Raw genomic sequence first — 21,515 nt, 5'->3', positions numbered from 1 at the left:
CACAAAATAAAGCGCTGCTGTTGTTATAAATTGTGTTGTTATATGAATCTCCTGCACCAGAATCAAAATGACTGAATCTAAATCTCAAACGTGCTTTTTCTATTCCGATCCTGTCCAGCAGGTGGCAGATGAAGACCTAAAATTGATCAGCTTATCACTGCTGAAGATCACCAGTAATGTGCTCTAATGCAGAAATTGGAATATAAAATAGTTATTGTAATAGCGCCTGTCTGTTTTCCATTACATTAAGGAATGTTCATCATTCACATTAAGAACTGTATTACTTCTAAAACTATATTTTTTCTTCTCCAATCCATGTTTCTTCTCCAATCACTGACTGATTCTGGTACTTAGTTTACTTAAATGCTAAAGTTTGGTGCAGTCAGGTGACACTCCCCTAATGAGACTGCCAATCTGCTTTCTGTAGAAATGTGTGCATGTATCTGATGGTATACTACTTAAGGGGTTAGTCATTTCCTACCCATGCATTAAAAAAAAAAAAAAAAAAGTTAATGCTAGTGAGTCATTAATAGGGCTTCTGGAGGGCAGAGTTGCTGTTTATGGAAACTGTCCCTAAACATTTCCAGTGAGAGGACATTCTGTTCTGAAGCTACGCAAGCTTCTCTTCTCGCCGTTTCACGGTCAGTCTATTCACATCATGAACCCCATGAAGACATTCGAGTCCCTAATTAACCTGCAGTGTAACCGGCATTTCACTGGCATATTTGAGTTTTCCATTAATCCATTTATTTGTGGTCCTTTCCTCTTCTTGCCTCCTCTCTACAAAAGTGCGCTATTTGCACATCACATTCTGACTTGTAATTAAAGAAATATGCCATCTTTGAGTTGACCTGGTCTCGCTAGCGCACTTAAAGATCAGGTGACGTTTCACTTTTAGAGGGGGAAAAAAAAATGGAAAACCTAATGACTGTCAGATCTGAAGCACGATTGGCTGATTGGCTCAGTTGCTAGGCTACAGATCTATGGGTATGTGCATCAGAGGGAAAAGACGACAAGCACAAAGAGAAATGCTATAGAACATTTTTTAATAGTGGTTCTTTATGCCGCGACTATAGACATTTACAAAATATACATAAGCTGATGATGTCAGTGACGATACATTTATTTCAGGTGCATCTCTCCAAATAAAAGCTATAACCTCGAAGCACATGATGGGAGTCCTCTATAAAGCAATCTGGCAGCTTTCAATAGTTCAATTTTACATATACATCTATCTGCATCTAGCAAGGAAGCAACTACAAGTTCTGTACAAAATGTACAACAGAACACCTTAACATATACATATATCCATTCAAAAGTGGTCTAAAATGACCCAATATTTATAGCGTGTATAAATACAACTCATTCCTTAAAAATATCAAACATATCTCGATCACAAATGGATGATTTCAGTAAAGATTTCCCACATGACATCTTGTGAAAATAGCTTATTTAATTTCGACATGGGCAAGCACAAACAGCTCTTCTAACTGGATGTTAGAAATGGTCTTTTCTAGGACAAACTTTATATTCAGATTAATTCTTTTTATACATGGGAAGAGCATAATAAGAAGTTTGTATTGGCAAATGTGTTGTTTTTTTATCTCAAAAGTGTGTGCTTTCTTCTTGTTAGCTTTATGAACTGGGACAGGAGAACATAGACACATGAGCAACAACAAGCTCTGTCCTTTTTGTTTTGTTTTTTTCTTCTTTCCTTTTGGTCTTCGGTAGAAAAAGTTTGCTTCTGATAAAAAACCAGAAGCCGAGCGAGGGGAAAGGTGACGGTTTGACACCGGCTCGAAGAAACTCATGGAAGAATACAGTCTGTTTCTTCTTGGCAGTCCAGCTGGAAGCTCTAAAGTTGAGGAGCCTTCACCTCCTGTTGTGCTGATGTTCTCCGGTGTTTTTCCACTCCTCACCCCCCACCCCAGAGTTAAACTTGGCCCGGCTCCCGAAACAGCTGTCCGTCATGCAGAGGCCACGGTGCTCAACCTGGCAACCCAGGCTCACGCGGAGAGCAGAGAGGACCCCGGAAGCGGAAAACCTCGTGACTCTGCCGTGAAACGTTAACTTATGGGTCTATGCGGAAAGCTAATAGCTTCTCCGAGTGCTGATTGTTCAGTGTGCGCAGGTCCGGCAGGCGCAGCAGCAACTTCGGGAAGAGCGTGCCGTCATCCGGCCGACGACTGGTGATGAGCGAACGCAGAGCCTTTATGAGGGTCTCCTGCAGCTGCTCCACTGCTCCCACCTCCACAATACCGGAGCGGTCTGGGGGGGAAGGGAAGAAAGAAACATTAAGTCTGTGAAAATGTGTTTTTATAAGGGATGTCCCGATCAGGTCAGTATCTGAAGAGGTGCTGATCACCAAGCTCAATTCCTTAAACCTGTTCGTGGTGCACTGTCTGCAAAAGTTTATGTTGGCTCCATCAAACCTTTAAAAAAAAATCTTTTTCTGAATAGTTTGCAAAGATGTTTATAAATAACAAAAAATCTGTACGTTTTCCACCTTTTGCGATGAGGTTTCTGTCTGTGTCAACTTTCAGAGTAAGGAGGGTAGAAAGCAGCTGAAACATCGCTTGCTAAAACGCATGATGTTCAAAGCAGAGCGGTACGTTTGTAAAGCACAAAAACAACCTTTTGTTGTGTTTTGTGCACACAACAACAAAATATGTTGGCAGCTAAAAGATCAGATTATAGAGTTTACATGCTAGTATTAGACTAGCGCCTCAGCAAACTGCTCTGCACAAAAACATTGTCACCAGGAACAAAGTGTTGGTTTATTGAGGATCTTCATATTGAAATGTTAATTTATTTGACTAAATTAGTTCAAAACGCTAACTCATATTTTACTGTTTAATACAGTTACTGATGATTATTAAATTTAGAGCTCCGAGCGATACTGGGCACTTTGAAGCAACTCACATGTTGAGCTTTTCCTTTTTATTGACTGTAATAAAGTACTGGCATCCTGCAAACTAAAGGAAAACCTGACTGAGACATCCCTTTTTAGAATTTACAAAGCGCTTGTGGTCATGCAGGCTTTCTCCAACGTACCAGCTGACACCAGAACAACAGCCATGAAAAGAGCCATCTCGTCTTGTTCCAGTCCCAGAGATCCCAGCTTCTCGCTGAAGTCAAACATGGCGTCCAGCAGGGAGCCCATACCCAGAGCCCTCAGCGACGCCAGCGAGTACGTTTGTCCGTTAAGGAAGGTCACCGTCCTCTCTTTGGGGTCGAACAAGGAGCAGAACCTCACCATAAGAACCTGTGGACAGAAGACGACCCGGTCAGCACCAGAATGTACGGTCCGGAGGGAACCGGAGGACAGACTCGGGGGCGTGAACGGAGGTGGACGCACCTGGAAAGTGCCAGATTTGAGCAGCATGACCTGGTCGTGCTGGCTCAGCGTTTGGAAGCCTGGGATGCTCTTCGCAAACTCTACCACTTCTTTAACAGCCGGGGTGAAGCACTGGGAGAACGACTCCCACACCTCCTGGCTGGAGCGACTGGCCGGAGCCACGGGACACGAATTGAGAGGGCACGCCTGCAGAAAGCAGAAAACAGACGAGTATTAGGAATAATAATATCCGATTGACTCTGAACTGATTTTTATTGATTTAAACAGCACGGGGGAGAGAGAGAGAGACTCACAAGCACTTTGGCGCCTCCGTTCAGCTTCCAGGGGCAGGATGTTGGGTTCTGGTTATCTCTGTCTGGCATGACCCCATGACTACCTGTGAAGGCCTGAGACGATAAGCTGCCACTAACTGGACACCTGTTCTGATGGGAGGAGTAGTAGTTGGCGTTGCCGACATTTGTGCTTGTGGAGCTTGCATTGCTGCAGGGAGGAGCTGGGTAGTTCGCAGCCAAGTGGTAGCAGGTCGAGACATTTTGCTGCTCCACCTGAACCCTGTACTGCGCTGGGTTCAGGTTCTGCTGAACGGACGGGCCGGCTTCCTGCACCGTTCCGCTCTGGAAAGATGGAGTTCCCAGACTGCTGCTGCCTGCCGCCGTTTTGAGCGGCTTCTCTTCACTGGGGTAAGACTGCGGTAGAGAACAGGATCCGGTGTTGGTCTGGTGGAGCGGACTGCAGGGGCCGTCGGAGGGAGGCGGCACCTCCATCTCCACGGAAGCCGGTCCGTTGAGACTGTTCATGTAGCTCTGCATCTCATCCATTAGTCTCTGCTTCTCCCGCTTGGGAATACGCCCAAAGCGCACCGCTGAGGAGGAAAAAGAAAACAAGACAAAGCGTCTTCTGTTAGCATAAACTGATGCAGCCCATAATATTACAGCAGTAGCCTCTATAGCTAATGAATTTACCCTCTGAAAGCCTGGTAAAAAAGTATAATTATATGTTAAATTATCATTTGAAGAGATGGGAATGTTCAGTGGATGATATTGACAAAAAAAATGGTATTCAAACACTGGATGTTTTTAATTGATATTTTTTATCATAATTGACACATTAGCTTCAGTGACTCAATATTCCAAATAAATATGTTTATGGAAGAGAGCACAAACATACGTGATGCTCACTCTCACAGCACCAATCCATTAATGTAACAACAAATCTTCCTCTTGAACATCTCTTGGTTTTCTCCGCTTATATTTTCATTAAGGCTTTTCCGGCCGTGTATTTATGATCAAAAAGACAGATTTGATGTAGGAACATGTAAAGAAGTACATGTTTCAGAAATCTCTATTAAAAATTATACGTTTGGTGCTTCATTGTCAAATATAGCAAGTCTTTACATATTTAGATATCTGATGCTGTAATAAAGTAGTAAAAAAAAAAAAAAAAAAAAAAGAGTGTGCGTTCCTCCAGAAAGTAGCTTAATGTAAATGTTCAAAAACAGGCATTTTGCATGATCTTATGGTGGCAAGAAATTAACGTGACTATTAGCCTCTTTTTTCTTTTTTTTTTTAAATATAAAACATCATCCGGCTTTGTCTTCCCCCTTCGTATCACAATCGATAGTAAACATCTAAACTCTTTTACGGGGGCAGAGGTCTCCAAAATATTCACACACAACTGATACGAGGTTGGAAATGTCCACATAATGCTGCTTAGCGATAATTAAAGGCATCCTAAATCTGAAACTCGAGGGCTGTCCTGTGCATGTTCCTGATCGGAGGTCCTTTACTCAGTCACAGCTGTTGCACCACAGATTGAGAAACCTTCACGTCTGCCCGTCTCGTTCTCCTCTTTGCCTTTTACAGCGCTCCCCTCCCCCTCTGTCAGCAGTGCACCTTCACTGGCTGTCCTATTTATAGTCTCCACCCTCGCCCCCTCTGCACATTTTCTCCCTGTTTTCGCCTTTCAGATGAGCTTCTCTGTGGAAGTAGGTCACTGGGTCAAAAACATTGAACCTGGTGTCATTAGTGAGGTGACAACGTGAATGAGGGTTGACGACAAGGGGGCAGGTGTGATGGGCTGAAAGGGCAAGAGGTCAGAGGTGGTTCTAAAGTGGGCTAAAAATGTGAATAAAAGCAGCTTTTCCTCATTAGAGTGTGCATATTTAAAATAAAAATCTGGATATATATATATATATACAGCTTGGTCAGGTTGCAGTTTGATAAATTAGCAGATTTTCTTCCTTTGGCTCTTTTTTTTTTGGGTCAACTAAAAATATTTGCTCCAGAAAAAAAAAACATGATTTATTATCACCTAGTTTAGCTATTCCCCAAAGGACTGAAGTGTTGCAGTGGAAAAAATGCAGAAGGGCAGTTTCAAAGGAGTTATACATTATTCTATAGGTAAGCTATGGACGGTTTAATGATTAACAAGACAGGATAACAATATGTCGCAGATGATTGCCCGCAAAGACTGTAAATCATGCTGACCACGAGGGCGGTAATCAGCTGCTTTGTGTCCCAGTTTTAAAAAGTAAACTCTCTTTTTCGCTGTTTGAGCAAAACTGGAGACGACAGGGACACTAAAGCTCCTCTCGCCATAAATCAGAGAGGAGTGGGGAGAGGACAAAAGGAGGACAATGGAGGGGAAAAAAAGGGGGGAGAAGACAGAATCTGGCTTGTGTTTTCATTAAAACACGGAAGATCAACAACAATGCAACACCAACCCTGTTATCTGACTTTATAGTTTCCAGATGTGTACTTGCAAAAGTATTAATACCTCATAAACTTTAGAAGATTTTCTCACATTACAGCCCAAACTTCAATCAACATTATTGGTCTTTTATGTGATAGGCTGTTACAAAGTGCTGCGCATTTTTGTGAAGTGAAGGGAAAACAATTTGTGATATTAAAAATCCTTTGCAAACAAAGGTACGCATCATGATGTAGTAATCTCCTCTTATTATTATTTTTTCCATTTCTACATGTGATCTCGTGAAATGCCAACAAATGTACGTAAAAGCCTATGGTAGTGGGGTATAATTTAAAAATAGACCATGTTGCTCACCATCTCGGGACATCCCCACAGAGAGACACTTCTTGAAGCGACAGTGTTGGCACCGGTTACGGTTCATGCGCATGATGAGACAGTTCTCGTTCTTCACGCACATCTTGTAGTGGATGTTCTGTTGGATGCTGCGTCTGAAGAACCCCTGGAGACAGAACACATAAAGAGTGAGAATAAATGCTTTTTGAGCTACAAGAGTTTGAGGACAACTCTTGTAGCTCAGAAGGGGAGGGGGACGTCTCGTTTCTCGCCGTACCTTGCAGCCCTCGCAGGCGTGGACACCATAGTGGAAGCCGGACGCGATGTCCCCACACACCTTGCATAACAGCACCATTCCCCCAGTCTCTGCAAACAAAACAAATTCAACGTCAGACAGAGGAAAGAGGAACAATGACAAACCGCAGACAGTGACGAGGCGAGCAACGAGAACCGGAGGAGAGGAAATGCGAGAACTCACTGGTGAACGTCCCGGTGAAACTGCAGGACCGTTTGGCAGCTGTGGCGTGGCCGTAGGTGGCCGACGACGGCGTGGTGACGTGAGCGACGGGAGCGTTGCTCACTTCCGGGAACTGAAAGACCATTTTGGGGGAAACGGTTCCTCCGCCATGGTCGCCTCTCTGCTTCAGCACCCCGATCTCCTGGAAGGAGACCCCCTCCGGCGACGAGGGCTGAGAGTGGGAGGACGGCGATTGGGTCTGGTATCCGCTGGACGGGCTTCCAGGACTCGGGCTGGCGCTGCCGGATGAGCCGGCGTACAGGATGACGCCACCTGGAGGAGGGGAGCACACAGCGTTGGAAACTTAGTTTGACCCCCTCAGTGTTTATCTGGGTCACTGCTCACACACACCATGTAGGTGAGAGTGCGAGAAGTTCAGCAATGCTCTCCTTTGACGCGCAGAGCTCTGTTGGCAGACGTTCAGAGAGCGCAAACAACACTGTGACCGTGTTGGGACAGCTTGAAATCTGATTCAATGAATATTTCAGAATAATAATTAAAAAAAAAAAAAAAACCCGTCACACTACAGTAACAACGAGTCTGATCTGGATATTTGAGAAAAGGAGTCCCAAGGTGTCAAACCAGAATGACAAGACCGTTAAAGCATGAAAAACAATCAGTGTCGTGTGAACTAGAAGAACCTCTCAAACGATCGTTACAAGAGCGATCTCGTGAAATGAAATGTGATGATCCTAAGAAATCTTTATCTGATAGCTGACACACACACTCAGCAGTGCATCTCTCTTGGTTAAAGAGCTTCAAGGTCTTTTTTTTTTTTTTTACCGTTGATAAAGTAGCCTTCAGGATGTCGCATCGCATTTTAAAAAGAGAGGCTTGTGGAGTAAATATATAAGTATAGTGTCATATCACACAATGACAGAAAGTCACCACACGTTAGCGACTGCAGCCTCAGATGCTCATAAACAGAGCCTTTGTTTATGGATGTCACATCAGATCGGAAATGCCCTATTACCCCCCTCCTACACCCTCGCCCTCCTCCGCCCTCTCCCCCCGCCCTCACGCCTGCTTTGTTTCGCAGACGGCATTCTTCCCCCGCAGGATGAAAGACGGCCCCTCACGTGCAGCTCGCTCCCTGCCAGCTTGCTTTCAGAGACGAGTCTTTTCTGCACTCCCTCTTTTTTTTTCTATCTTTTTTTTTTTTCCCTCCCTCCTGCACCCTCCTATCCTGTCTGTCCTCCCTCCCTCCCTCCCTCTCTTTAGCTCTGGGCATGCAAACCCATCTATCCGCCAGCCACCTGACCAGGAGCTCACATGGACTCTTGACACAGTTCCCGCCTGGCTCACAAGGCTCTTTGCGCAGTCCCGTGTAGACAACAACAGCAGCAGCAGCAGCATGACAAGCGCCGGGGCAGATCACGTTTGGAATAGAGGAGGCTCATAATGCTGTGATTACAGAGAGCGAGGGAGGAAAGCGAGCGAGGACACGGCCACCTTATACGCTCATAAAACAGCCGTGACAAAATGTGCGGAGGCATCACGGCTGTTTTCGTGCCCTCATGTTCACCTGGAAGCAAAATAAAAATCTATCAGGGAATTAAAAAAAAACGAGTGGCAAATTAAAAATATACAGACATTTGTTCCTATTTTTGTTTGTGCTCGTTTATTTTTACAGCTGGATTAGAAGGATAGGCTTTAAACAAACAAACGCTTGTCCTGTCTCACCAAGTGTTTGGTTTTGATGCAGGTAGAATAAACTTTGCCACGCTTTTAGTAATTTCCTTAAAAACCTGCTGGATGGATTAAATAATATGATGCTTTGTGGTTAAGATTATTATATAACCACAAACAGTTAACGTAGCAAATGTGATACAAACTTCTTTTTAAAAAAAATCAAATTAATGTGTTTGAAAAGGTGCTCACTTTATTGTCTTGATGTATTATTAGGTCGGATCAGGCATGTTTGTCTGCACCTACTTTTCCACGCGATGCACATACTAAATCATTTTGACATAAGAGAAGTAAAACATATTGATGTAAATTTAAAGGAAATATATTTGTAATTAATTCTGTTTTTCTCTCCGTTGCAGCTGGGTTTCAATGAGAGGTGGACACGTGAGGACTCCCCAGATATAATCCTTCACATCACTTTAGTTGTGAATACTTCTTTGAAACAGCTGACACCTTCCTTGAAAACTTGCGGTACACATTTCAAGGCTCCATAAAACTGCACAATATCATTTAATTGTGCCAAATATTTTCCTAATGCGCACAAAATCTGTTTGGTTTTGATTATTTACATCACTGCAAAAGCCTAACCATCAATTCTGATACATCCAGTCGTGAGGGAGACCTAAAGTGAACTTAGCGAAGACCTACTTTTACTTTTAACCTACTTTTCATTTTAAACTGTACTATAAATGAAATACGTGGAAAAAAAAAACTAAAACAAACTCCGTGCAAATATTTCTGTTTACGCTCTGTTTTAATTGCTGGATTACTCAGCAGTAAAACAGGTGTATAAACATGTAAAGAGACTTTTCACATTATTCCTCAAAGCAGTCCTTCTTAAGGTTGCCTGACGGCCATGACTCATGTTTTGGAAACCTGTTGGACAGGTTTGAAGCATCGCTCAAAACAGAAATCTGCACTGTGCTGCTAAACGGGTTACTGAAACCCAGACTGGGAAACAGGAGATGTCTAGAGTAACCTATCTGAAGAGGCAACACCCCGATCAGCAATGCAATTCTCTGCACGTTTCCTATTTGGACCTCGAATGATCTGAGAAAAGGATTTCTCGCCTCTTGTGTTTTCTTTCCCTTCGGGATCACGTGCAACATTTCTGTTTAGCTCCAAGTGCCTCTGGAGTTCCCACGTGAGGTGCTTTGGGCTTGCCGCCTCATGTGTGGCAGCAGCTTTGGCATCAGACACAGATGTTTGCCTGCACACCTCATTGTTTGTGTTGTGCGCGGCGATAATAAAGTTATATGGAGGTTAGCCGATCTCAGGGTCACGTCTTGTTTGAACACAAGCACGCCACTCCCACATTTTAAATTCTCGTTCCCTCCCACCCAGAGTAAAAACATTCCACGTTCTGACTGCTTCCTTGAATGCGATGTGACTGGGTGACAGAGTGAACTGCAGGACTTGAACGGGTGCCAGACGCAGACACAGGTAACAACATGTGAGCTGTTTTTAGGAAACGCGGCATAAACAGTTTCCTTTAATGCCACACCTTCATAACTTCTCTCCACGACGAGGACCCACCCCCCGAGTGTGGGAGCCAAACTGTACAAACATCCGCCCACAAGTCGTGTTGGGGTGGGAGATGCCCCCTTTAACTTCTCTAGCCAGGCCCTTTTTGCATGGTTGCTAAGCTTCGCTCCACGTGAAACAGCTGGCCCCGCGTCACGTGAGGAAGTTGCGATCCAGGCGATAGCCCTCAGCGGACATCAGCCTGTTTTTTTTTTCCCCTCGGCATCACAATAACATTTCAAAAGATCTTTCATGACTGAATTTGTTTTAAAAAAAAATCTTGCTTTAGAGTGAATGAGCCGCACATTTATTTGTGAAGAACTAAATCTGGTGTTGCGTTTCTTCGGCTTGTCATTGTAGGAACTCGTCACAAGAACTTTTTTTTTTTTTCTATAAAGAGGTGATTAAGTTTTTCAGGAGTCAAGATGTTTCCATCTGTCAGGTCAAAGAGTCACCTTTTGTTCAGGTAAAACAACAAAGCTTTCAGATTACAGGCATACTTCTCATTCCTCTTCTAAAGAAATGCAACCAAACTCAGAGTTTAGTCAGCCAGCCTCTACACCACCCACATGCTTTGTAGTTATTCAGTCTAATCATCAACCAGCAAAGCTGTAAAAAAGCAACAACAAAAACACACCTAGGGCTTGTACAAAGAGCAGGAATCATTCACTGAAACACTCATTGATAAATACAGTTTGATAACAGAGCTCAGAAAACCCTGTTAATCTCTGAAAACAAGTTAAAGAGTAAAAAAGCTGACAAAATAATACCATGTTCATGATCGCATATCCCTGTGCATAAGGTGAAATGTAGCATTAGGGCTTTATCGTTGCTTAAGGAAAAATTATCTCTCAGTTGTACCTCGTGCTTGTTAGCTGTATAGTACAATGCGAGTCCTGTGAGAAAATGTAGCTGCAAAGTCCTGTAGCTGCAACTATCGAAGCTTATGATTTAATAAAGGATAATTTCACTAATTTTTAGAAAATTAGCACTATTTAGTCAATCTGAATAACTCTTAAATCATAAAATACCTGTAATCAACCACATTTGTTTGTTTATTTTAATTTCACTACCAGTATCCAGGTCTAATTGCTGCCAGACCCGTTGGAAAAAGAAGAGCTGCCACTGTCTGACGACGTGAAGAAGGCCTAAATACCTGAAAAGGCAACATATTATGGTTCAGTCTAAAGAAATCCAACCTGCTTTCTGTCAGAATATCCTGAAGCAGAACGTCAGCCCGTCAGTTCATGACCTTCAGCTCAAGTGTACTTGGGTTAAGTGGAATAATTACTACAAAATGCTTGACAGAAGCAGCAGCTGCCAACAGTGGCACAAACAGCTTTTAGGTTAAGGAGGTAATTATTTCTTCACATGGGGCCAGGCTGATTTGAAGTTTTGTTCCCTTAATAAATGGTATCACTTTTGTAAAAAAAAAAAAAAGGAAAAAAAAGTGCATTTTCTTTATGGAAACTATCATTAAAGGCTAAATAATTTGATCAGCAAACCAATATCTGGCACTGTATACATATTTTCTAACAAGAATATGACACAACTACATCTGTGTTATCAGATATAGTTGTGCAGGGTTTTTTTTTCTATTGCCTACTTTGGTTGCGGTTTAATTTTTGCATTGAATGTGCTGTATTGAAACATAAATGGCGGTTGTCTGTCGAGCTATATCTGGGTTAATATGTCCTTTCACGCTCTTCATTCAGTGTGTCAGACTGAAACCCAACTCTCCTTACTTCCACGATGAGCGGCCATCAAACTGGTAGCGGCCCAGTAACACACGGCAGACTGGGAAGGCTGCAGTAACCCTCTGACCCACTGACCAATCTATCAGCAAAAACACACAGGAATTCCCTGCGCGCGAGCTGAGCGCGCGAGCAGCTTGCGCGCGCGGCAGAGGAAGGGCGGGAGGAGGAGGCGGTGGTTGGGGGGGCGCCATGTGCGGCACGTGTCTGCCGAGGCTGGCTCCACGTGAAGTCAACTAGAGGCGAGGCGGGGAGGCTGCGTATTAAAAGTCAGGCGTGTGGTTCGCAGCTTCGCGACGGTTCAAGGACTTTGTGATATTTGCGTGGAGATTAATACGAGAGACATTAGCGAGGAATATTGCGTTTCTAGGTTCCAGCATGTTAGCGCGCAGGAGACATTACAGGCAGCCGGATTCAATTCTGAGCAGCTGTCAGACTCGCTAATAAATGATGCTACAGCTGAATCGATGTCAGCCCACTTCTAATGCACGCTAATGCCGCATTTAACAGCTGTAACAGTATCCCCAGTTTATCCCAGTAAACTGACTGATATCGACTGGCACACTCCGCTTATGGGCAACGCGTGATCTGCTCATTCATCACCATCATCATCTCACTACATTTAGGCGGTGATTCAGGACGAACCTTGGCAGAGCTGCCTGTTTACTCCTCAGCTCATGTAGAAATTGAACATTTTTGCGCATGTAAAAATGTTTTGACCCAGTGGCCCTGACTGTTCCCACACACTCTTGATTTCTTACGTGCGTGAAAGGGGGAGAGATGAAAAGGGGAATAAAGGAATTAAATCGGCTAAAAATGCATGTTCCCATTTAAAATGTAAAGTTCTACATACCAGCTCAGTGTCTTTCAGGGGCGCACCCATAAAGATTTGTAATGGGTGGCCAGATGGGGGCTGCTAATAATCTCAAAGTCAAAAGCTTTAAAAATATATTTGTTTCAGTATACTGATGTGGTGAAAGCTAAAAATTGAGTCTGATTAGTAAATATAAAGTACATATTTTCCCAAAATTAGCTAATTCAGTATATTAGTATCCATGATTTTAAAATATGGTACTAAAATGAGAAAACATATTGATGTAAATTAGCAAATAAATGTGGATATGAGCTTAAATTTCGATGGAAATCCAATAAAAATAAAAAACAACTATAGCAATAAATAAAGGATACTGACATAAATAGTGAACGTTTGTATAAAAATATAATTATGATAGAAGAAAACTTACTCTGTAAATCAATTATTTTAAATTAAGCTAAATATGGGATCCTATATCAAAAGAGAAAGCATATTGACATAAATCAAAAATGTATTTAATAATTAATAAGTAATGATATTAACAGATATAAATAAAATTGTGCCATATTGATTAATTCTCTTAAACTGAATAAATATAATGAAAGTTTCTAAAAACTAAAAATATATTATTCTATTAAAAAACATTCAGTTATGTATTTTTTCATTCTGATAAATGATAGTGTAGAAATCTTACTCTCGTCTCACACAATGCAAGTTCTCTAATGACAAAAAATATATATCATGCACACAATACTCTCTTCAAAATCATGAATCATCACCTCCCATGGGCCCCCCTCCAGTTACGCCCCTGCTCATACAGGGAGTCAAATCACCTCTTAAAATAAACACCTATCTGCTCACCGAGCACGTGCTTTCCTTTTATTAATATATGACAGTAAATATCATGTGAGCCAAACTACTAAGATAAGTGGGATAGTGTGGAAGGAGAACGGACTCGGTCAGAGTGGGTGGGATTTTTGGGTCGCGCTTCACGTGAGTTTGTTTACGTGGAGAGAAATCGGAAGTCCAAGAAAAAAAATGGGCAGGAGGACTTCCCTCTGTCACTGCGCTGTTTCTACCGCTTTGCAACAACGCTGTATATAGCTGACTGTCACTCAGAATGCAAAGAAATTATGAAGCGTGCAAGTGAAAACATATCTGGGTTGCTTCTTGCTAAAGCGTAGTTATTTTTTTTTAAATCTATTAAAACACGAAAGAATAAACATAAAATCATTCATAAATTAAATGGAAGGGTAACTTAAACATAGTAAAAACAAATATTTGCTGCGATGCTCTCACTCAAAAAAACAGATTCACAAAACAGATGATCCGTCAAGCAAAACACATTTAAATCCCACTTACCACCAGGACTATTCTCCATGTTGTCTTGTCGATTCTCGCTTCCAAGTGGAATAATTGTAGACTTTTACCGCTGCGCCGCTTTCCGCTGCTTGTCACTCAGGAGTTTCGTGAACACAAGTGAGAGAGACTCAGGAGCTGCAGAAGCATATGTACACAGTGTACTATCCCGGAGCTCAGACCCACATGGGCAGAGGAAAAAAAAGCCCAGCCGACGATGAAGAAATATTAAAAATAAATATTTCTGTTAAAAAAAACAACAATATATATAATCAGAATGAGCTCAGTTGAGATGCCTCATTGGTCCAGGATGATGAGATGCTGGTCCGTCTGTATTGGTGGCAGGATGCGACTGTGTGAGGGGTGTTCTCTACACAACAGAGAATCCCAGCGCGTTCAGCTGCTTGCCATGTACAGTCACCATTAACACACCATCAGAGTGGAAGTAGATTAAACACTCCCCCTCTCATCAATAAGCAACACGCGTCCTAAAATAAGCGGCACGTTTTCAGGTGCCTGAGAAATGTGACCAGCTTTCTTCGTCATCTCTCTCTCTCTCCCTCCCTCTCTCTCTCTTTCTTTCAGTCCCTGCTTGTTTGTTGATGGGAATCAAGAATGCTCTCTCTCTTTCTCTCTCTCTCTCTCTCTTCCTCTCCCTCACCGTCACGCTCTGTGAAAACATCCCCCCTTACCTCCCTACCCCGCAACTCATTTTACTCTTTCCCACTGTTTCATTGGCCCACGGCCCCGCGTGGATACGGCGCATTGGGCTCGTTCGACATTGGAATGCTGCTCAAAAGCTCTACAGCATGTGCGCATGGCATGTGAGCTCGCGCTGCCCTACTGACACACATTTTATGTTAATGAGCTGCCCGGGGTCGGAGATAAGCGCGAGAAAGCAAGCAGAGATGCGGTAGCAGAGTAAGATGCCTCACTCGGAGGGGTTTTATCATCGGGATTGGTGATTGAAACTGGCCAAAATGTTAAGAATTAGGGAGGTTGTTTTATTAAAGAAAATCTAAGTTGAATTGAACATTTGAACCAAACTCAGAAGAATAAAAGTATTTTAAATTCTGATTATGTTATTATTGACATTATATTGAAGATTGAGTAAATTTCCCAAGAGGTCTTACTGTAGTAAGTCTAGATCTAGACAGGGGATAGAACAGGTCCTGCCTCCTGCTATGACCCCTGCACTAAAGAAAAAAATACAAAATCCATTTCTGGCAAAGAAACCATAACTAATTGGTCTCTTGGATCAATTTCATTTTTACGTTCATAGTTTTACTTTAATGATTAAATAAAAATCAAGCCACTGCACTTTTAGCTTCAGTCATATTGGAATATAATCACTGTTTTCATCTGCTAGATCGGGGAAGTGCAACCTGCATCTCCCGAGCCAAAAGTGGCTCTGTGGGCAACTATCCCCCTGTTTTTTTGTTTTTGTTTCATTGTTTCACCAAAGGAAAAACACTGCACGCTGGCCCCCCAGGTACATTTGGTCTTGCACTGTGACTGTTCAGCTTCTTTTCATTCTGCCATGTTAAAACCACAAACTTCAAAGCGTGTGATTTTATGTGGCACAACACAAAAGCCCAGTGTTATTGTGTAGTGGAAAAAAAATGATAGATGATTTCCAATTATTTTTACTATTAGAAATATGAAAAAAGTGACATGCATTTAGCCCTCCTCTGCTGTCTATTGGAACCACTTTTTTTGCATAGACAGTTCTTGTCTCCTATGGTCATTGAGCGAGAGGTGGGGTTCACCATCGACAACTTCCCAGTCCATCACAGGTCAACAAAGAGACACACAGGACAAACAACCATACACATACATTCACAATTAAAGGCAATTTAGAGTAATCAATTAACCCAACAGTCAGGTTTTTGGACTGTGGTAAGAAGAGTAGTAATTTAATTAAATCTCAGCAGTCCAAAGAATATTACAAAAACAAACAAAAGAAAAAAAAACAGAATGAAACTACAAAGCAATGCAGACGGTCTGAGAATGCATCGTTTAAATGTTATCTTAAAAGCAATGCATAGGGAGAAGGTGTGACTGAATCAGCTAGTTTTCATATATTTAAAAAAAGAGTAAATCTAACTGAAATAATAAAAAAGAGAAAAGAGAAAGCAATAACAAAGGATAAAAAGCAAACAATAATAATGATTTAATACAATAAAATCGTCCTTAAACATATAAAATGTATGCCAGATGCAGGTATTTAAATAATTTGGGCTTCTGAGCTGAATTTATATTATACAGGGTATATTATGTAGGAAGTGTATGTATTTCAGTATGAGGCATTCTTTATTTATTTATAGATTTTCTTTTTTTTAATTATGACTTTCCTTTTAGTGATGAGCTAAGATGGGTTTTTGGACAGCAGAATGAATGTCTTCCTTTGTATCTACGATGGGATTTGGCAGGCAAACAGAGAGAAAATTACTGTTGTATTTGGTTTCCATAAGTCATGAATAGGAGAGCAAAAGGCAAAAACAAAACAGTTAGGAGAAAAAATAAATTGTTCAGGAGTGAGACAGAAACAGTGAAAAACAACATATTTTAATTTGGTTATAAGCCTCTTAAAGATGACAAAATTAACGAAATAAGTCCAAAAGCTAACCGGAAATTGATGAAGTTGTTTTTTTTTTTTTTTTTGTTTGTTTTTTTAAGGGAGAAGCGGCATATGAACATCCCTTGGATAGACGATCTCTGCTTGAGAAAGCCGACACGTGCGGAGAGGGCGGACCTCAGCGTGACTCCCTTTCCTCTCCCCGCTCCCCTCCCCCGCTCCGTCACGTTTGCTCTCTCCCGAACATTGTGATAGCTGGGAGCCCGAGTATCACCGGAGAGCGCCTGGGACGCAGCGAATGTAGGTCAGGAGCAGCTTGCGCAAACAAGCGCGTCGTAAAACAACCCAAATGTGTTACAAAGCACCGCGTCCGCACAGAAAGAACAAAAAAGACAATCTCCTGTTGCGGGCAGACACACAAAAGAATAAAATTTAGGTCACATAGCTAAACCTTGAGGGGGTCGGAGGGGCTGTATTTGTTCACTTCTTTCTTCTCCTTGGTAGGTGAGCTGAATTACAATCTCCTCACCGCAGGCTGGGGCTGGTGCAGAATGAGGCTATGGGGGCAAGGGGTGTTTGGGATGAAACCTGCACCTGTTTAGGTGGTTTCAGACTCCATCAGTTATACAATAAACCACAAATAAACTGATTTTACTGTCTGCTACAGTCAAGTTTATCCGACCATTTTCTAGTTTTGAGTATGAATTTCAGCCTAGTGTTTTGTCATCCACAGCAACATAACCTGATAAACCCATCGCAGCTTCAAGTTAAATTAATAATAAAAAAGTGAAATTACTTTAACAACGAAACAGGCTATTTTATAAACAATTTTACAATCATTGTCTTACATGATCCACTGCTTCAATTTCACAATACTGTTGGCACAACTGAAAACAAAGAAACTAAAATAATTTCTGCAGTGAAATTATTTAAATTGTAAAACAATTCATTTTGAGTCTCCACTAACTTTGCACATCTATCGACTGAAATACTGAGCGACAGGCTCAAAATCAGTCCGACTTCTTTGTCTGTCCAGCAAATGTCAAGGATTGCCACCAATTCTCAGTTGCTTTAAAAGTGTGAACTTTGACTGAACCATTCTAACACATGTATGTGCGTTCAGCTAAAACATTTTGTTGTGGCTTTAACTTTATGTGTAGAGTTGCTGTCCTGTTAGAAAGTAAAAATGGTTATGTGAAGTGTTGGTTTTCTGACCCACAAATGATTTTGAATGACGGGCCTGCTCTGTCCCCTTCAAGGCCTCTTTGAAACTTCAAATTGGACTTCTATGTCTTTCTTTTAACATATAAGACTCTGCATATAAGACTAATTCTTTCAGTCACACATAAAAATAAAGATATTTTAAAGAAAGTACTCTCTTCAAGTTGTAGTTTTTCACCTAACGCTGATGTTGCTTTTGAGTGAAGTGGTAAAACATCTGATGCCTACAAGCCACAAACCTAATGTGGTGTAACCACTCATAAAATTTGCAAATGAAGTCTGGCTGTAAATGATATCAAGCACCCGCTTCTTGTCCCAGCTTGCAGATATCCAAGGCAGGAGTTTCTCAGTCCACACGGAAGAAAATTGATCAGCTGCATTACAGCTTTACTCATGGAGTCCCACAGAGCTCCGTCTTAGGCCGCGCACCGTTTGGGTTTCTAGTTCTGGAGATGGATAGTCCTTTCTACTGATGATATTATTTACCCCAAAACCGATAGAAATTACTAACTGACTCTTTGAAACATTGAATTATTTGTCATAATGCTATAAAATCACAGTTCAATGCAAATGTATTTCATCTCACTGAAAACAAAACTGAAGTTATTTTGTTTGGGAGGTCAGGAGTTTCAGAAAAAACCCTTCCAGGAACTAGAACGTTAAGGTTGGAGGTGTGTAAAGAAAATAAAAGCATGTGCCTAAAAATGACCAGAAAGTAAAAAAAAGAAAAAAGAAAGGAAAACAAATAAATGAACAGAAATAAATGCATGTAGCTTAGAAAAATTAAAGGTGTGATGAAAAATTATAATTTATGAATAGAGGTGATGATTAGAGCAAAGACTGACTGAAGCAACTCACTGTCTAATGTTCGTGTCTGTATTTTTCTGCCTGATCTGTTTTAATCAACATATATTTGACCATATTAACGTGCTTCTTTGGTGTCAGTTGTGGAAATAACTAATTAAACAGCGCCTCCTTGTGGCGTATTATAGCAATCAACCTGAGGTGAACCGGCAGATGGTTCTGTTGTCACTGACTTCTGTTCCTCAAAAGGAATCAGGTCATATAAACAATGTATGTGCTTTTTTATTTATTTATTTATTTATTTATTTATTTATACTATGTGTTTCTTCACATTTTTCTATGCTGCATAAGGAGAGAAAAACAGCTCTTCCTTTAATAATGTTAAAAAGCATGTAATCCTGTAATCCCACCACCTACATATAAAACGGTGCAGTGCTTGCTAATGCCGATGCTAGAAATAAAACACCTCCCAGTTACTCGTTTAGATTTGTGGCGCTGAACGGATGTACTTCGATGCTTCTTCCTGCCACAAGGTGGCAGTGCGAGCATGGAAATGTGAGGTAATTTCAGCTCGTCTTTGTGTTCTTTTTTTGTTTGTTTGTTTTTTTGGGGGGGGGGTTTTGTTGTTGTTTTTTTTTTGAGTCTTCACATGCTTCAGTACAAATGGTGTTCAGACTTTCAAACCTTTGGTGTCTCCACTGTAAACCCAGAGTGGGTGTGGGTGTTTGAGCATGTGTCTGCAGCGGTCCAGGAAGGACTATATTTGCCACAGAACCCATTAGCATTGCTTCTCTAATTGGAGTTATATTAAGCGCTGCAGTCTCTTGACACTCTTTGCGTTGCATGCATGTACTTTTTGTCACATTGAGTCAATACCTGGTTACTCACCATGTTTACTTGATTTTAGAGTTGCATGGCAACATGTTTACTTCAACAAGTGACTCTTCACACTTAACCTATTCCTCTGGAAAACAGTCAGCGTCTTTGTCTTTAAACTGCTTTTTTACTATTTAGACCCTGTAAATGTGATATGAATGTGTAAATGTGTTACTGGAATTAAATTAGGAGGATTTAGGAGGATTTTATCTGAGGTTTTATAGCTTTATGCATCAGATAACACTGTAAGAGAGAGAGTAAGGCTTACTGTAATGACATGTAGGTATAATTAGTCAACAGAGCAACTATTTGGACATGCAGTGTCTTGCAAAAGTATGTCGACCCCTTGAACTTTTCTACATTTGATCACAACCACAAACTCTGATTAATTTTGTTTGGTGTTTTATTTGGTATACTGACGTAGGGAATGCTATGATTAAAATGGAATGTGTCCCTTTTAATCTGATCCCCTTCAATGAAATTCACTGCAATCAACTGCCTTTAGAAATGACTTATGTAGTAATTCGAGTCCATCTGCATGTCATTTTCCCAGTATAAAACCAGCTGTTCTGTCAGAGATTTAATAGAAAATATAGATGAGCAAACAGCATCATAAAGTCAAGGAACACAGCAGGCAGGTCAGATGAGACCAAATTTCAACAATTTGGTCAAAATGTAAGACACTATTGTGTGACGCACATTATTGGATGCAGCTAAATGCTAGAAGGAAACCTGTTTGAGGCTGCAAAAGGCTTTAAATTGGGGCTGGAGGTTAAGCTACAACAGATCAACGACCCTAAAGATGCAGCCAGAACCGCAGCAGAATAATGTGGATGAAAATGAAAGATCTAAATCCATTTGAGATTCTGTTACAGAACCTGAAAACCTATAATCGGATACACAGTCCATTATATGTGGCTGAGCTTAAGCTACTATGCAAAAAAAGGGGCAACAAGTTCACAATGTAGTGTATATATACACAACTAATCTGCACTTTGTGTGTCTCCCAAGGTAGTTTATTTGCAACATGACAGAATGTGGAAAAGTTCTAGACATGCATACTTTTGTAGAGCACTTTAACAAGATCTATAAGGCTTTGATGGCTTAAAGCAGGTATTAAGTAGTGGGTTTTTGTTTTTTTTTTAAAAAGTGCATTAAATAGTCTGGATTTTGCTAAAGATACTGTGAAGCTAGTTGCTCAAGTCCTTTAAAACTAAACATATTGCAGCCAAAGAAGAAATTTAAGAGGAATCCATGGGAACAGCTGCTTTTAATAAACTAATGACAGCCATACCAACAAACAGCTCTGATATTCTGGAAATAATGTTGGCCCCATTTAGGGGTGTTGGACATATTAAACAACATTTACAAACTGCGTTAGTCACATAATAAACAGGACAGAAAAAGTGAACTTGAGCGGCGTTAATGCACTAAACGTCTCCTGGACTCCCTCCCGAGGACTAATGCGTTTTCGAACAGACTTCACGGCAGCAGCCAGCAGAGATCTGCTGACATCTGCGGACAAGTGCCCTCTTGTGAAGAGGTGCCAAACAATCCTGCAGGGAGAACAGCTCCAGCCTCACCATATCGAAACGGTTTAAAGTGTTTTTCCGACTTCTGCCATCATTGCCATTTGTCTTCCAACCATTATCGAAAAGGAAAAAAAAAAAAAAAAAAAAGGCCTGAGGTCTGCAGCATTGATCAAAATAAAAAATAAAGCCTAATCTGCCTATGATTGTGCAGATTAGGCTTTTTTTTTTGGCAACGTGTACAAACCAGCAACTGGTGGAATTAGCAGGGTTTTGTTTGTTCAGATTTGGCATAACTCTGTTGGACGATACACATCATGCCTTCCAACAAAAATAATCTCTCTAATGACAAAATTGCAGCCTTAAATAGTCTCAGCTGTTTATGGACTAAACCGTTCTTAACTCACAGGTGAGTCATCTACACACATAACATATATTTTAATAGATATA

The 21,515-nt window shown here is 41.3% G+C and overlaps 1 protein-coding gene across 1 annotated transcript; it reads right to left on the bottom strand.

The window, feature by feature from the left end:
* Window positions 1-1,107: 1,107 nt before the first annotated feature.
* Window positions 1,108-14,867, bottom strand: LOC103147619 (nuclear receptor subfamily 1 group D member 1-like). Its single transcript, XM_007566051.2, has 8 exons — window positions 14,061-14,867; window positions 6,879-7,190; window positions 6,678-6,766; window positions 6,422-6,566; window positions 3,652-4,220; window positions 3,359-3,544; window positions 3,055-3,265; window positions 1,108-2,268 (listed from the first exon to the last, which is right to left on the bottom strand). Exons 1-8 carry the CDS (start codon window positions 14,077-14,079, stop codon window positions 2,072-2,074), a joined length of 1,728 nt encoding a protein of 575 aa, XP_007566113.1. The 5' UTR covers window positions 14,080-14,867; the 3' UTR covers window positions 1,108-2,071.
* Between the last annotated feature and the right edge of the window lie 6,648 nt (window positions 14,868-21,515).

The sequence above is a fragment of the Poecilia formosa genome, unplaced genomic scaffold, assembly GCF_000485575.1.
Source record: "Poecilia formosa unplaced genomic scaffold, Poecilia_formosa-5.1.2 Scaffold186, whole genome shotgun sequence".
Classification (NCBI taxonomy): domain Eukaryota; kingdom Metazoa; phylum Chordata; class Actinopteri; order Cyprinodontiformes; family Poeciliidae; genus Poecilia; species Poecilia formosa.
The sequence above is the reverse complement of the archived record's forward strand: the minus strand, read 5'-3'. Positions and strand labels throughout refer to the sequence as shown.